Consider the following 17468-nt stretch of genomic DNA (forward strand, 5'->3'; position numbering starts at 1 on the left):
AACTCCTGTATAGTTGATACATCCTATGAAGGGGAAGTACAGGTGCAGCAAGAGGGTGCATGACCTTAGGGAAGATTTCCTTAAACATTTGGGCTGAGATGTGAAGGCTGAGCTAGGGGCTACATAGGCGAAGAAGGGAGAAGCGGGGTTCTGGGAAAGGGGAGCGGCAGGTATGCTGAGGAGGCTCTCAGAGGCAGCTCGGAGCACAGGAGGAGTGGGAATTTCAGGCCACAGTGTCTGGCGTGCACAGAACCAGGGGTAGTGGGGCTGGGATGAGGCTGAGGAGGAAGGTGGGGAACAAATGACAGGCAATAATGTTGCTTTATTTTAGGCAGATAAATGACACAATCAGATTTCCTATGTGAAACGATCATGCTGGTTACGGTCCAGAGAACAGATTCTGAGGGGCATGGGTAGAAATCGGGAGACCAAGTTGTGGTAGCTGGCCAGTCAGGAGCAGTGAGGCACTTGCACTGGGGAGGTGACAGTGAAATGGAGAGATGTGGACACCTTGGAGAGAGATTTAGCAGGTGATTGACAACATTTATAGTTTTGGAAAGTGTTAGCTTTCTTCACAGGAAGGAACCACTCATGATAAAGCATCAGTCATATGATTCTAGTCAGAGCCCTGATTGGTAGATCAGAAAGAGAAATCTTAATAATGGTTCACACCACTCTAGGGGCTGGACTGAGGAATGGTGCTTTGAAAGGTGTTTACTGAGTTTTTGCTAAGGAAACAGATTATGAGGTATGGTCAGAAAAACCACCAGGGCCCATAGTTTGCCCCATCTGGTATCAGTGAAATTCAAACCAGAGTAAGCAAATGAAAAAATTAAGGTGCTTGCACTCAACTCCATGTGGTACTGATACTTGGACCAGTACTTACTGATTTTATGTATTTATTTTTTGAAATTAGATAGACATGTAGGTATGTAGGTAGGTAGATACATAGATGACACTGGGTCTCACTCTGTTGCCCAGGCTGGTCTCAAGCTCCTGGGCTCAAGCAATCCTCCTCCTGCCTCAGCCTCCCAAAGTGCTGGCATTACAGGTGTGAGCCACCATGCCTGGCCAATGGCCAGTACTTTACTGCAGAAGGATATTGGCATTTCAGTCCCTGATGAGAGTGGGAGGGTGGGGAAGAATTAAAAATAATGCCAATCCAATGCCAACTTTTCACATTAGATTCAAAATTATAGTAATTATTATTATTTAAAGTAAGATTCAAAAATTTTAAACCTTGCATTACAATTTCATTTCCTAATAGCTTGTCTTGACAAATTTGATTTGTAGCTTCTGTTTATTATCTGCCACAGTCTGCTTTTCCTCTTTGGAATATTGACAAATTTTCTAGCTGTTGAAATATTTCTTTCCTAATTACTTTGTGACAAACTAGTGAAGCAGAATCTGCTTCTAAGACATATTCTGGTGTGAAGTAATTAGCTTACCAAGTAGCCTGATCTTTTCTCATGTGAATTCATTCAACTACCCAAATAACAGCCTGCGTCACTGTTGCATATTGAAAGCAACCCTTAATGTGATTCTTTTTTCTTTGTTGTAAATCAGCAAGAATTTATGCTCTTATTTTTATCATTTCTGCCAACCAAGGAGATAAATATTTCATAAAATTAACTTGGGTACACATCATTATAAGATCTTGCCTATTTCCAACAGTAGTTAAATGATGTATTTCCTTAATGTCACTATATATTAGAAATTACCCTAGTAACATAGTTAAGACTTACATTTGTGATAGTGATGGTTAATGTGGAAAATTACTATGCTATAACATGAAATGTTCAGAGCACATATCCTTCAGCCAGACTACTGGGAGTTCAAGTCCCTGCTCTTCCATTTATCAGCTGTATGACCTTGAGTAAGTTGCTTAACTTCCCTGTTCTCAGTTTCATCACATGTGGAATGGGGATAATAGAAGTACTGGGGTTATCCATGTAAAGAACTTAAAATAACTCAGCGTGATGAATGCCATAAGTGGTCTATCGAAGCTAGCTGATTTTGTTCTTATATTTAATGAGCACAGAAAAGCCAGTGGGAAACACTGATTACTATGGCTATAGGAAATGTTCTTATATATTCTTTTTGTTTTTTCCTAGCTTTTCCTAAGCCCAAGTGGGACTGTCAGTTATTTGATTCTTATTCTGAGTCATTGCCGGCAAATCAACAACCTCGTGACTTGAATCGGATGGAGGTGAAAGATCTTCATATGCGAATAAATAAGGATGTGTGTGGAGTTAAATCCATTAGCCTATGTTCTTTACGAACTCTGGAAAAGGAACTTTTCTTTTGTTTGAAAATGAACTTTTATAACATTTTCTCTTTATACTTGGAAATTATTAATACTTTGATGCTGAGCCTTTTAGATCTAGACACCAGATGTATCTATAATTTTTTTCCCTTTTCTCCCTGAAACTGGATATGGTAAAGTAAGTAACATAATCTCTAGACCTCCTAGAGGTAACATGTAGGTATAGCCAAACTAAGCCAGAAAATTCGAGCCAAGTTATTTACTTTAACCAAGCTTTAATTCCCTAGTAAATATTTTAATTGTATTTTTTATCAGCTGGGCATTAATACGTTATACTGAACCAGAACTGTTTTGAGAGGAGGTTTGAGAACTTTATATGAGGGCCCCAAATCACATTTGGAGCTCCCTCAGCGTTTTTAGCTTTTGGACCAAATGAGGACTGATTTGGATGATCCCCAAAAGGAACTCGGGAGAATTCCCCCAGTGCTGGGCCATGGATGGGAGAGCTTAGCCAAGTGCTCAGGGAGCCTTAGCTATGGATCAATAAATAGGAGTTGTTATAGTTATTGTTGTCATCACCACTGTCGTTGTCATCACCACTGTTATGGTCATCATCATCACCATTATGATTACTATGATGACAACTTAGGATACCTGCTGTTCCCTTCCTTAAAAGACATGGAAATGTTTAATGAATGGAGCTTTACTCGCAGACTCCTATTAGAGTCCTCTGACCCAAGTTGAAACCACTGTAAGATGATAGAAGTCAAAGGCAGGGAACAGGGACATTTCTTTAATTTCTTGTGACTGTGCATGATGATTTATCCTCTTACATGAGTCCCTCATGCCTGTAGCATGTGTTATGGATGGCACCTTCTGCTCCTCTGTGAGCCAGTCAAGCCTGCCTCTCCAGTGCCCCTCTAACATCTCTCCTTGACACTTTGCTCCTCTTTCTTTGAGTTGTAGCCTTCCTGGTAGTTTCCTCAGATTTCTACTCATGGGAAAAAGATATAAAGAAAAGCCATTTCAGGAGGAATGACAAATGTGCATTTGAAGAATTTTGCTTAACATTTTTTCTGCAGAATAAATATGACAAAGAGACAGACAAAATAGTTTGCCATTTTTCATGGCCCTCAGTTAACTTTGGTGATTCTAGCAGAGTTTGAAGAGCTTTATCAAGTGAGGATGGATATCGCTATAGCTCTCTGACTCTGTGTGTGTGTGTGTGTGTGTGTGTGTGTGTGTGCGTGCGTGTATGTGAGTGTATGTGATGGCTCCTCTGCTTACATAAAATGATGAGGTTATAAGTTGATCTTCCTTAGAATGGCCATAAAATCTGTCACACACACATATACACACATGCACACACACTCACACACACTCTCTCTCTCTCTCTCTCATCCTGGATGACGTTACATATATTCACCTTTGTGGACATTATATGCAGCTAGTTTCATATACTTTTGTATACTTTAAGTGGTCTCCTTGGGTAGGGGAGATTAAAAACTATCTAGTCTTTTTTTTTTTTTTTTTTCCCGCCCTATCCAAAGAGAAAGCAAAACAACAATACAAAGTCCCTCTTTTCCAACCAGATTGTTATTTTTGAGGATGGTATAGTTTTAGACAATGAATACAGTAAACAGAATTCAAGGACAAAGTAATAGGGTTAATTGATGGTTTGTCCATTTGAGAAGTATAGGTCAGATTGTAATAATTAATGATTCAATATTTTTTTTTTTTGCTTGTTTTTCAGATTTACTAGTTCTTAGCATTTTATCCTATTCTCTTAAGTGTTCTTTTTTCTGTCATAATATGTATACAGAAGAATATTTCATGTTCTTCTAAACTATTACTGATTGTTCTTTCTACCGGTCTTTTCATCTATCATGAATGTGTGGAGTTGAACTAGATTTTGGAACCAGCCCTGTGATCAATGACTCCAGTATAGGTGCTTGTGTTCTGAAAAAGCTGCTGCTGATTTAGGTCTCAGGTCATGAGAAATTGGCATAGTGATACATCTTTTACTAAAGACAGCAGAGCTATAACCATGTGCTTATTTCCATTAAGAATTACAGATGATAATTTCAGGTATATTCCTCTTTATGAGTGTCTCTTAGATTACTGGATTTCTTTCTTTTTCGAAACAGCTTTATTGATGTAGACTTTACATACCATACTAATTTAAAGTATACAGTTCAGTGATTTTTACTATATTAATAGTTGTTCAGCCATCACTGTAGTTTAATTTTAGAACATCATCTACCCAAAGAGAAACCCAATACTCATGAGCAGTCACTTCCTATTTTCCTGTCTCTACCAGCCTCTGATAATCACTAATCTATTTTCTGTCTCTGGATTTGCCTATTCTGGACATTTCATATAAATGGAAGCATATAGTAGGTAGTGTTTTGTGACTGTCTTCTTTCACTTAGTATAATGTTTTCAAGGTTCACTCAGATCATAACATGTATCAGTGCTTTATTCCTTTTTAATGCTGAATAATGTTCCATTGTATGGGTATGCTACATTTTGTTTGTCCATTCATCAGTTGATGGACATTTGCATTGCTTCCACTTTTGGCTATTGTAAATAATGCTGCTATGAACATAGATGTACAAGTTTTTGTGTGGATGTGTATTTTTGGTTCTCTTGACTGTATACCTAGGAATGGAGTTGTTGGATTGTATCATAACTTAATTTAACTTTTTGAGGAACTATCAGACTGCTTTCCAAAGCAACTACACTATTTCACATTGACACCAGCAGTGTATGAGGGTTCCAGTTTTCCCATGTCCTTGTTAACACTTATTGTCTGCCTTTTTGATTTTAGACACCCTAGTGGAATGAAGTGATATCTCATTGTGGTTTTGATTTGAGTTTCCTAATGACTAATGATGTTGAGCATCTTTTTGTGTACTTATTAGCCATTTGTGTATCTTCTATGGTGAAGTATCTAAGCCCTTTATCCATTTTGAAATTGAATTACTTTTTTTTTGCTTAGGATTGTCTTGGCTATGCTGGCTCTTTTTAGGTTCCATATGAAATTTAAGGTTTTTTTTTTTTTTTTTTCCCCCAATTCTGTGAAGAAAGTCAGTGGTAGCTTGTTGGGGATAGCATTGAATCTATAAATTACTTTGGACAGTATAGCCATTTTTATGATACTGATTTTTCCTAACCATGAGCATGGAATGTTTTTCCATCTGTGTCCTCTCTTATTTCCTTGAGCAGTGGTTTGTAGTTCTCCTTGAAGAGGTCCTTCATATCCCTTGCTACTTGTATTCCTAGCTATTTTATTCTCTTTGTAGCAATTGTGAATGGGAGTTCACTCATAATTTAACTCTCTGTTTCACTATTACTGGTGTCTTGATAATTTTAGATTTGTAGTAATTTTTGAAATCAGGAATTGTGAATCATTTAATGTTGTTCTTCTTTTTCAAGAATATTTTGCTATTCTGACTTTTTTGCATTTCTATTTGAAATTTAGGACAAGCTTGCCAAATTCTGACAATGAAATATTTCATTGAATTTGTAGAAGTATAGGTCAGATTGTAATAATTAATGATTCAATATTTCTTTTTTTTGCTGTTTTTCAGATTTACTAGTTCTTAGCATTTTATCCTATTCTCTTAAGTGTTCTTTTTTCTGTCATAATATGTATACAGAAGAATATTTCATGTTCTTCTAAACTATTACTGATTGTTCTTTCTACCGGTAGATTGGAGAGTGTGGCCGTCTTACCAATACTAAGTTTTCTAACTCATGCACGTGAGATGTCTTTCCATGTATTTAGATATTTAATTTCTTTCAACAGTTTTTTGAGATTTCTTTTTATCTACATTGCCTGCTCCTAAATTATGTTATTCTCCCAAGGGGTCTGATTTATAATGCAGGGGGAAGAAGGCAGTGAAAGAAATGCATTGTTATGATACATTGTCTGTTCTTTTGGAGATGGACTTCGAATAGGAAATTATATCTGGACACTTCCTTTTAATGCCAAGAATTACCTAAGTGAAGACTGTTAAATCATAGACCAGTTTCCTACTAAGTAATACTTCAGTCTCTTTTTTCGGAACAGTTTGAAAACAAAAGTATTGCTTATCTCTCTGGGGTTGTTTAGGTTCTGAGAGGTAAGCCAATTAACTTTTTGGAACACTAGATGACTACTCTCCTTCCTTCAAGATAAATGTTAAAATTTACCTTTATTTGATTTATGACTGTGTTTTAAATATAAACAATATCAAAAAGCATAGGATGACAAGTCCTCCTCCCATCCCTTTCCTTCATCTACCAAGTCACCTTTCAATTTTTACATATCTTTCCAGAGTTGTCGTATATAAATAAAGCAAACATGAATATATATTATTCTTTAACTGAATCTTGTCATAGGCCTTAGAGTGCGTATTCTTTTCCAGCTTTGACGTATAATTGACAAAAAATATATATTCACAATGTTTTGATCTATGTATATATTGTGAAATGATTACCGCAATCAAGCTAATTAACATATCTGTCATCTTACATAGTTACCTTTTTTGATGTGGTGAGAACATTTAAGGTCAACTCTGTTAGCAGTTTTCAAGTATACCATACGTTGTTATTAACTATAGCTAGAATGTGTGTTAAATTGAGAATTTATAAGAAATAAATCTATGGTAAGTAGATTTTAAACAGTTTAAAAAACTCATACTTGATATATTTGGGTATTCATATTAGTATAAGTGAGGACTTCCTCTATTTGCATTAGGAGAAAATTTTAATCTGTTCATAAATAAAATTCTTTTATCTCACAACAAGAACGCTGTTGTGTTCAGGTTTAGACACCATCTGCATGACAGATCTTGGCAAACACCCACATTGTGGGGCCACTTGTCAGAACTTCTTTGTGTTTGTAAAAAAAAAAAAAATACATAAAGGACAGGTTTGTTCTTTGCCAAATGGACAAGAGTTGCTATGCAGTTCTCTGGCTGAATCCCAGTCTGAATTCAGATTCAATACATGTGCCTTAATCTGAACCATTTTTTTCTCCTGTGTGTGTAAAATTTCAATACACATTAACATATTTCTCACTAGGAACCTAAAAAAATAAGATAGTATTAAATGACAGGGTTTACTGCAGACAGGAATGTTGGCAAGAAATACTAGCTTTTAAGCCATTTTCATCATATGTGCATATCACTTAATTTCCATTCCAACCAGTTTAATTCATTTACTTTTCTTTTTCAAAGAAGACGTCTGTTAAAGACACGGCTGACCTTCCTGTACCTACCCAAGATGCGACTGGTGATGACAAACAAGGTAGTAAAATAATGAGTTTTCTTCCTTAATCAGTGTTCTACCTCTGTTTTCTTATCTACTCCTCTTGGAATGGTGGCTTCTAGAGCATATGAGGATGGTTCTCAGCATGTAAACACATTTGGATAGATTAAGTAGCTCAAATCATAAAACAATAGTTCACAAAGTGGTAGCAAGAGCTTGAGTGTCCAGAGTCTTCCAACTCATTGGCCCCTTAGTCATTGCTGGCCCTCAGGCTACTCTAACACCTTACACTGGAATCTGATCGTAGCAATTAGGAAATAACTAGAAACTGAACGAATTGAGAGCTTAACATCTTGTATTTGCAGATGTGATCCCAGACATCAGTGTAAATGCACATTTGCACACAGCTCTAATCCATCAGGAAATTATCTTCTGGACAGAAGTATCTTACGGACAGTTATCTTCTGTCCGTAGCATTTATCTGTTTCTTGGTTTTGTGACTGTGGGAGTGTGACATGAAGCCCAGCAACAATTTTCCTATCTTACTGGGCAGCTAAGAAGCAGTGCAGCACATGTTCCATGTTAGAGCTACTCCCAGGGATGAGTTGGCCTGGGAATATCTACAAGTGTGGGAGGGACCCTCTTCCCCCGCTTGCTATACTTTGTATAGTGCTTTATAATCTACCATGTCCTTCCTCACATACTGTCTTATTCAGTCCTTACAAAACTAAATGGAAGCTGGTCTGTTTTATCACCTAAAATTTAGAGATGAGTAAAGTGAAATTCAGATACTATGAATCATTTGCTTAGTTATTAAGAAAAAGATTTGGGGCAAGAACCAAGATTTTTTTCTAAGCCTCAAGCCAGTATTCTGCCTGTTATTTGATATTGATTTACTACTCATAAATGAGAGGCTTATTTGAAGGGACTAAAAATCAGTGAAGCTATTTCAGGTTTTACTGTTGAGGCCTGCCATTGATTAGGCATTGTATGGGGGCTAAACATGAAAAATAAGTTTTCCATTAAGTGACAGTAATTGCATGCTCTCTATTTAAATACCTGCTTGGGAGAGACAGGTAGAACTGGGCAGCATGTACTCTGACCATTCTCCTAACTGCATAGTGGAATAACTGGGCAAGCTGTAAAAATATTGAAGCCCGGATTTTACTCCCAGGAATTCTCATGTCATTGGTCTGGGTGTCAGGAATGAAAGAGGGAAAAACTCCCAATACTTCTTGGTAGTACTCCTCCTATCTGGTAGAGGTGTTCTCTCTGGAAAGTTGAAAAATACGTCTTTGCTCTTTGTAGAAGGATAACCTATTTCCATATTCCAGGTCTTTATTGTTTTAGTAAATGCTATAGCAACTTTTAGAGGTTTGTAAGACCTGTTTTTATAAGTGATGACTAGGGATTCTTTGTTTTAATGTAATTTGCCTCAGAAATAACATTTTATAGTTTTTTTTCCTCTTTTTTCTTTCTTGTTCCTTAAAAACAAAACACTGCTAGTTTTGAAAAGTACTGTCAATGAAGCCTTACCAAAGGACGTGTCTGAGGATCCAGGTAGGAGAAAACCATTTTTGTATACTTTCTATATAATTTTTTAAAATTAAAAAAAACAGCAAGTCAGTGAGTAGAAGATTGATACCTCTGTGATAGTGTGTCTGTTTCTATTTATTTGTCTTGTATTTTATTACAAGGAAACCTTTTGGCTTTTTACCCTTTCTCTCTTTTCAGATATAAAAACAGGGTGATATCTTTTTACGTTTTTAAGTTTCACTGAAAGGATCACAAAGGATCACTCAGTGTAAATATAGGGTCTTGTTACTAAGTGTAAAATTGAGAAGGCTTGAGGTTGAGATGATTTCAATAAGCCATTTTAGGTTTTTGTAGAGTAAGGAGCCTATAGGGTAGATCAATTGGAGGCCCAGAGTTGGTGTTTTCCATTTCCAAAGCAGAAGTCTCAAATATTTTTATTATGCTTCACCACCAGGAAGGCAAAACTATATGTGCTTATATATGGAGTAGATTCCAAGGAGCAAAATTAAAATTGTCCAGTTTTTTGGAGAGTCAGACTTGTGTCTTTGGAGCCATGGAGAATGGCTGCGCCTGTGTCCCCAGCTCTCTGTTGGTAGAGCCGTCATTGAACCAAGTTGAACCTGGTTAAAAACAAAGTGGCTACAGAAGACATTACTATTTGGAGCTCTAGTTATAAGGACATGAAAGAAGTTGTTGATTTCTCTTTTGCTGTTACCTTTCTTGCATGTTTTAAATAAGTCAATCATGTTTGTTGTGATAAGCTAGCTATCATCCTGGGCTTATTTGTTGAACGTTGGAGCAGAGGAATCAATATAATGTTGAGGCTTATGCTGTGGTAAAATATTTCCCAAATGTCAAGTTCTTTCAGAGTTTCAAAGAGAGATGGGTTGAGGGAGAGGAAGGAGTTGGGGGAATGGGGGGAAAAGATGGTGGAGGGAAGGGGAGGGAGGGAGGGAGGGAGGGAGAGAGAGAGAGAGAGAGAATGAATGAGAATATGAGAATGAGAATAAATATGAATGAATGTGGATGATGGATTTCAATTATGGAGGCCTGAGAATCTGTATTTTTACTTAGCTTCCCAGTTTGTTCTGGTACATAGCCTATTTTGGGAACCACCACATCTGTAAGGTGATGCTACAAAATAGAAAATTAAAGTTATATATTAATCATGACTCCAAGAGTGATGGGAATTCCCAAGCTTAATTTTGACTTATGAAACAGATTTGAATTTATTCCTCATTGGGTAAAATGCTCTGTTAATGTAGGCCAAACACCTGGGGTCAGTTCCTTCTAGCTCTAATTTCTGGAACTAAAGTGGATACATTCCAGTTTTCGTAAACTTCATGTTGTAGTATTAGTAAAAGCTGTTTAAATTTGGAGTGTTAAATTGGTGCTTCTCCAATAGCCTTTGAGGATCATAACTCTTCCTACTTTTTTTTTTTTTAAAGGAATTTAAACACAAGATCAAGTGTCCTGTGGGGCATGAGCTTTAGATCTCATTTTTAACATTACTTCATTGTCTAGGACATGGTATCACCAAATAAAACTTGACAGGTGTGCCACAGCACAGGAAGTATGTCAGTTTATTTCACATTGTGCCCAGGAGCATGGTATGTGTTTTCCAATTTGTTCTTCCCACTGCTGCCCTTCTCTGGGTATGAGAGAGTTCCTCATCTTAAACATAGTTAATCCCTCCTTTTCTGGGAAATGTTTAGATTCTCAGTGGGAGACACAATAGTTTCAAGATGGTGATTTAGAATTCTGGATGGCTGTCCATGCCATGTGGGCCTCAGTTCAGTTGCTGCCTTTTGGAGGGTTAATCTCTAGGCCTGCTCCTCTTTCCGTTGCCATTTCCTGGAAAGATGACATGCCTTGAGTCTTCTAGGAAGTTGGCATTCCTCTTCCCTCTTTTCAGCCATATAAGAAGCTGTGATCTGTTTGTTGTAATTGCTGGAAGTGTCTATATTAGTGGAGTCTTAAGAGATGTCTTAAACAATACCCATTCCAACCTAATTCAGCAGAGCACCCTGCACAATGGTGGTCTTTTTCTTGATGTCTCTGGCTCATGCTGAGGTGTTTTTGGCTGGTTCACCCTCACAGTGCTGTCTTCAGACTGCTGTTGGTGATTCTAGCAGCTGCTCCATTGCCAACTATGGCCCCATGGTTTTAATGGGATAGAGCAGTTCTCTCCCTCCGTTACCTGCTCCTACCTGCCCCTCCTCTGCTATCCTAGAAGAAAATAAATTTAGAAACCAGATTTCCAGGCTTGAAAAATTAGGAGACTTTATTTATGTACTCTATAATAGTAATATTTTACAATTCTAAAATACATTCAATTTTTAAAATACTTTCACCTTATTTGTTCCTGTGAGAAAGAGACTGCATTTTTATGGTTTTTGTTTTCTAGGTAAGGAGACTGAGGTTCAGGGAAGTAACAACTAGTTAGTGTCATAGCCAGGAGGAGTGCTCTGGTCTCAGGACTCCTGGCCTGGTCTCTAGTCCTGTCTCTCCACTACACATCCACACCCTCACCCCATCTGTCTGTCTGTCTCTCTGTCTGTCTGTCTGTCTCTCTGTCTATCTCTTACCAGCAGGGCTCACCCCTCCTTCCACACCCATCCCTACCAGCAAACAGACAAAGATAATGGCAGTTGACAAAGGAATTAAAAGTCACCATGGTCTGGTTTGGGGAACAGTATTTTATCATGGCCGGGACCTCTGCTACCCACGTATTTCTTGAAAGCAGTGGGGCCTGAGGGAGAAGAGGGCCACGGAGCCAGCTGCAGGCAGCCTGCGCAGAGGGCTTCCCCAGCTCTGCGGTGAGTCTGGTCCACTCTGTCCACCCAGCCCCAAGGCAGCCTCCTGGACTGGGAGAGAGGCTTCTGAAGGCTGCTTTCTTTGCTACTTGGGTTTATAGGAGGGAGGGAGGTCTTTTTCTGACTATATCTAGGTGTGAGTGCACAATAATGGGCAAAAGGGGACTCAAACTCCTTGGGCTTTCCAGGCTTTCCTGTGCCCTGGCAGTGTTTCAGCTGTTTGAAACTGGCAGATGCCTGTGTTTTCACTACAGCAAGCCAGAATGCTTGGGTTGGGAGAAGTGCATCTCTCTGCAGCTGACCAGTAGTTTACTTTGTGCCTTGTTAGCATTTATGAGGATTTTTGCCTCTCCTCTCTGCCCTGTTACCTAACCCAAGCATTTTAATGATCATCATAAATTCAGGCTGCTTCATACCAAGGAGGGTTTTTCTCTTTGGAGCAATGTAAAAGAGGATGAGATTGTGCAGAGACATTTTCTTTTCAGAAGAATTCATGCAAACAAAGAAATTACATTCTGGTTCTGTGTTACTAGCACCTTTCTATGATTTTTTATGACATTTTATGATAAAAAATTTGCAATGTTTACAACACCTGAGCATAGCTACTGGTTCCTAAAGTTGTCTTCCATAGAGGATTGAAAGCATAAATAGAGGATCAATGTTTTTGTAAATGTTTCTAATTACTCCTCACAACTTGTGAAGGGAAAGTAGGCTCTATGGGTGTTGTCAGTGAGCAAGTTAGTTTATAATTTAAATTTAATGAGGAAAAGTCATATGACTGGCAAAAGATTCAGTGATTTTGTTTCATAATTCTCTGTATGATTTAGTCACAGAGATGTGGGACACAAGGGTATTTTCTTACAGGAGAAGCTGTATAACTCATTTCCACTTAACTTGTGAGAGCTTTGGTTTTCTGTGGCCATGCTGCTGTGGTAGTGTATTTAAAAAAAACAAACAAACAAACATGTAGCTAGATAGCTTCTTCCTATCCTTCAGGGTAGACTGGTTCAAAATCTATTACTAGGCTATCATGATAGACCAAGAAACCCTCAAGTGTGAATCCATCATTATATAAAAAGACAACTCTTTCAAGGGGTTGTCTTTTTATACTGGAATGTCTTCATTAATCAACTTGGATTTGAGAATGGCCTCTCAAATAGTGCTCTGGCCAAAGGAAAAATATTCTGGTTTTTATTTCCTTTTAATTGTGCCTTTAGATTTTGAAATAAAATGAGGAAATCATGAAAATGTGGGAGCCATCCAGTTCTCCACGTGGGCACTTTTACCTCACATTTATCTGTTGGTATGTTCTGTACTAGCCCAGGTGCTGCATATAAACCTGTTTAATTGCAGAAATGAAACCCAAGCAAACAACAAATAATCTTTGTTTCAGCAAGTCCCAAGGATTCCAACAGTCTCAAAGCAAGACCAAGATCCAGGTAGTATTTGTTTAATTTCTGCTTTAATGCCCTTTGTGCCCTGCCCCTGCCTAGAAAGAAAAACCACAAACCAAAAACCCAACACATGATTTCCTCTTCCTTTAGGTGTAAAGCTTAGAATATGAAGCATTTCACTTATGCATGGCTTGATGGGAATGTGCAGTGATGCTGGGAGCCTTGGTTTCTGTATTCATTAGTGCTAGAAGGTGGTGGCTAATGCCCTATGGCCCCTCGACGTGAAGTGGATTGTGTGAGATAACCCACTTGTTGCAAGATGATAACTAATAGGGGAAAGTAGATTTGGAAAGGGGAAAATATGGGTAAGGTAATGAACACGAAAATTTGCTATCGTGACAAGGTGAACACCAAAAAGTCAAAAGTCTGGGTAATAAAATCTAGAGTAGGGAAAGAAAATGCTTGTATGCTTGTGATAACTTCAGCGAAGCTTGCAGCTTCAGGTAAGCAATGCTTATGGTCTGTTAGAACCTATCTTAGTACCCCTTCTCGGCTTCACATTTTTTAAAGAGGCTAGTAAAAGAGAGAAAGCCAGTAAAGCAGAGCTGTGGTTGATGTGAGACTCAGAAAGGAGGAGCAGAGGGGAAATACAGACACTTAATAGAATTAATCCATTAAGGAAGGGAAATGGTTTTCACTGGTAGAACTGCAGTGTAAGGATACCAAGGATACCATGCATGTATTTTCTGTTTTGCTTTGGCTCTTAGTGACATTTTTCCCTCCTTTGCCTACTAGACACAATCCTGAAAAAGTAAATTTTTAGTCTGATCATATTTTATATGCTTGAAATACTGATATTTAAGGAATTTCATCTCTTCGTAAGTCAAAGAGTTACCCTTTCTATCTGCATTTTCCAAATTGGAGTTTTGTTTCCTTGTTTATATAAGATACAGATATCTATATTTTTATATTTATCAATATTTAAAAACAGTAGAGTAACTCATTTAGGTAGGAAGGAAAGGTGTAGACATTCTTTTGCTCTGTGGTCGACACATTTACTCATCCTTTTTTAAAGGATGAATAGATCTTTCACGAACTAGTCTGTACTAGTTTTGGGATATGCTTTCTAGTAGGAAATGCCTTTGAATTGCAGAAATCTGCTATGTGTACTATGTTAACCATAAATAGAACTTCAAAGTTTTAGCTTCTGCTGACTTTCTCTCTCCCAGAAAGCCAGTGAAATTATAAAATCTCATAGCCACATATTCTATTATTAATGTGTCTGGCTAAATTTTACATATTATCCTTTCAGAGATTGCTCTTTTTGTCTAATTTGGATGATTTTATTTTCAGTACTTCCCACTGGGAAAATCAAGAGAATTGAATTATTTTTATCTGCCTTTTTGAATTAATAAATTTTTATAGAAATATAAGGGAAAGAGAGAAAATCACCATTCTAACACCACTGCATTCATCATTTTGTTAACTCCTTGCACATTTACGTTTTAATTGGTTGCAGCAGTCATGATTATACAATCTCACTTTTTTATATTCAGTAACTTTCCATATGAAGATATAAACATACAGGTTATATATGAAAATAAAATGAAAATGAGGAATATGCGCTGTGGGATTGTGTGCTTAACTATGTGCATGCAAACACATTATTTATACACACATTATTCTTTTTTGAATGAAAGATGTCACTACAGCTATATGTGGCATAGAAGGTTCTTTTTATTTCTAGCTAGTGTCTCTAATTGTCTTTTTAAAGTGAATGTTTCTATTTAAGAACCTTGTCCATCTGTATCAGTTCCCTTTGATTCTTGTTTAAAGTGTCAGAGCGTTCCTCCATGCTAGTTTCTGCCTGACTTTGCCTTGCCTGTCTTGCCAGTTATGTTACAGGGACCACCCCAGAGCACATCACATGCCATTATGGTGGCTTTATTAAAGTTGCAACCTTCTAAGACAGACAAAACCCTCAGTTACCGCAAAGAAACCTTGAGAAACTTATTCAGGAAAATAAAAACTCATGATGTCAAGAACAGCTCTGTCAAGAACTGAAGGGGTGTAATAGTAATTGATAGATTCTAAATTCCTAAATCCTTCTCTAATAGCTAAGTATAAAGAACGGTTTTCAGAGGTTAATTTGTCTCTAGGATGTACCTCTGACTCAAAGGTTGTTTCCTGCTTTGACATGAAGTTAGTTGAGAAGCTAAATACAATAGATGTTTATATCTACATCTTAGGGCCCCTTCTTGATCATCATATTGGGATCCTGTCCTTAAACCTATTCCCAGGCAATAGAACAGTGTATGGATTTGAATTGAATTTGGAAAGTAAGTAGATCTCCAATAAATATTCTAGTTGCTACCACCAAAGTATTCCCCCCTGGACTCATAGGCAGTATGAGAACATTTTAAAAATGGAATGTAGAAACAGAGATTAGAGTTTGAATTGAGCTGTGTAACTTTCTATTTGACCTTTTGCAGGTTACTTAGTTCCTTTTTTTAAAAAATGGTATTACTGGAGTTACAGCCTCAGAAGTTGCCCAGTTAATTATGCTTTGCTATAGATTGAGGAAGAAGCTTAAAATGAGGCTTTTGCTTTCTCAGGGCAAGACAGGCTAGACCCCTCAATCTGATTGAGTGGGTTTTCCTTTCCTAGCTTCATTTATGGCATACTCCCTTGAACATTGGATTCTTACCCTCAGCTTATCTGTCCCAATTCCACATTGGCCTGTCATCACATTTGCAAGTGAACAGGAGAAAAGTTCTCCAATCAGTTTATAGCATGAAGCCCTTCTGTTAGAACGTGGAAATGTCTGAGAGGCTCCATGTTATTAACAATTCCAATAGAAACAGATTTGAATTTGTACAAGGTTTTTTGGGTGGGAGGGTCGATTTAGGTCTAAGGTATAATAAAAACAATGAGATTAAAAAAGATCCCAATTCATGGTTGGATTTGGACAATTATTGTGCATAGTGGCATTCAATGGATAATAGAACTTGTGGCTGCTTTGGTAGCTCATCGGTTCTTTTTAGTCACTTTGACTTTGCAGGTATTTTCCATTTCAACCCAACTTCAGAGAGTAAAGCTTTGCTATTTCCCTTCTGACCTTCCCTTATTTTGCTACAGATCTTACTCTAGCACCTCCATAGAAGAGGCCATGAAAAGGGGCGAGGACCCTCCCACCCCGCCACCTCGGCCACAGAAAACCCATTCCAGAGCCTCCTCCTTGGATCTGAATAAAGTCTTCCAGCCCAGTGTGCCAGGTGAAGTGCCCTTTGCCCTTGACCCCTTCCATTTCCTGTTGGAGCCAGTGGATGAGTGTCTGCCAGAGAGACCTCTGTGAGTCTGGAGAAAGGGCTGACCTGGCAGTTTCACATTCCATGAAGGTCTTCATGTGGCTATGGTGTTCTTGGGAGGGAAAGCAATTCTAGACGCATATATAGCTCATGTGTCTGGAGCCTTGCCCACACTTGTTATGGATCAAGAACTGGGAATTTCTCTACCAAGAGGATAAAAACGCTTCACCCCCATGCAGTCTGCTGAGTGTGTGGCTGGGGTCTTATTCTCTGCATCACTGGTAATTTCTAAACAAGATAGATTGCTGTCATTTCCTCAGATGCTTGAGTCATTCTTCTATGAAAGATCTTGGAGACTGAGGCCTAGCCAGAGCCTTCTCCTGCACTTTACACCTGTGGAGAAGATCTTGTGTCCTGTAAGATTTAATGCTGAAGGGACTCTGATTCTGACTGATGGTTGGGTAGTTGGTGGAGGGTCCTAGGGCCAGGGCCCCTTCAGGTAGGCTGCTCTGGGCTTCTGGTGATGGGATGCTCTTGAGCCAGCAGCTGTGTAGCTGGGCTGTAGGTGGGGGGAGGACAGAGGGGCCCTGTCTGCTCCCCTGGTTTCCTGTGTAGTAGGAGATAAACTCCTAGGGAACCTAAGGAATAGAAGATGAGACATGCCTTTGCTTTAGTGAAGGTGATAGGATACAGTGCTGTCCCAAGTGTTATTTTGGGAGCAGCCAGGGCCTTTCCACTGACTCATGCAGGCAAGCTATAAATACAATGATTTCCTGGAACTTTTTCTCTGTCTGTGTGCATTTTAAATCAGGCCAGCCTCAGATGCTAGTGATTTGCAAATTATTATCTTTTCTACTAAAGCAAGAAAAGACTTTCCTTGGCTCACACATTA

The 17468-nt window shown here is 38.3% G+C and overlaps 1 protein-coding gene across 6 annotated transcripts in view; it reads left to right on the forward strand.

The window, feature by feature from the left end:
- The window catches only part of REPS2 (RALBP1 associated Eps domain containing 2), a 219914-nt gene that overhangs the window by 121743 nt on the left and 80703 nt on the right, over window positions 1–17468 (forward strand). For 3 of the 6 annotated variants that reach the window (XM_003924137.4, XM_010334898.3, XM_074391626.1), the window contains exons 9-13: window positions 2115–2209; window positions 7492–7561; window positions 9029–9082; window positions 13268–13313; window positions 16407–16543. In XM_003924137.4, coding sequence (XP_003924186.2) covers window positions 2115–2209; window positions 7492–7561; window positions 9029–9082; window positions 13268–13313; window positions 16407–16543 — 402 coding nt within the window. The remainder of the gene's footprint in view (window positions 1–2114; window positions 2210–7491; window positions 7562–9028; window positions 9083–13267; window positions 13314–16406; window positions 16544–17468) is intronic. The other 3 variants (XM_039475603.2, XM_010334899.3, XM_039475602.2) reach the window with 2 other exon arrangements.

This window comes from Saimiri boliviensis, chromosome X (assembly GCF_048565385.1).
Source record: "Saimiri boliviensis isolate mSaiBol1 chromosome X, mSaiBol1.pri, whole genome shotgun sequence".
Lineage (NCBI taxonomy): Eukaryota > Metazoa > Chordata > Mammalia > Primates > Cebidae > Saimiri > Saimiri boliviensis.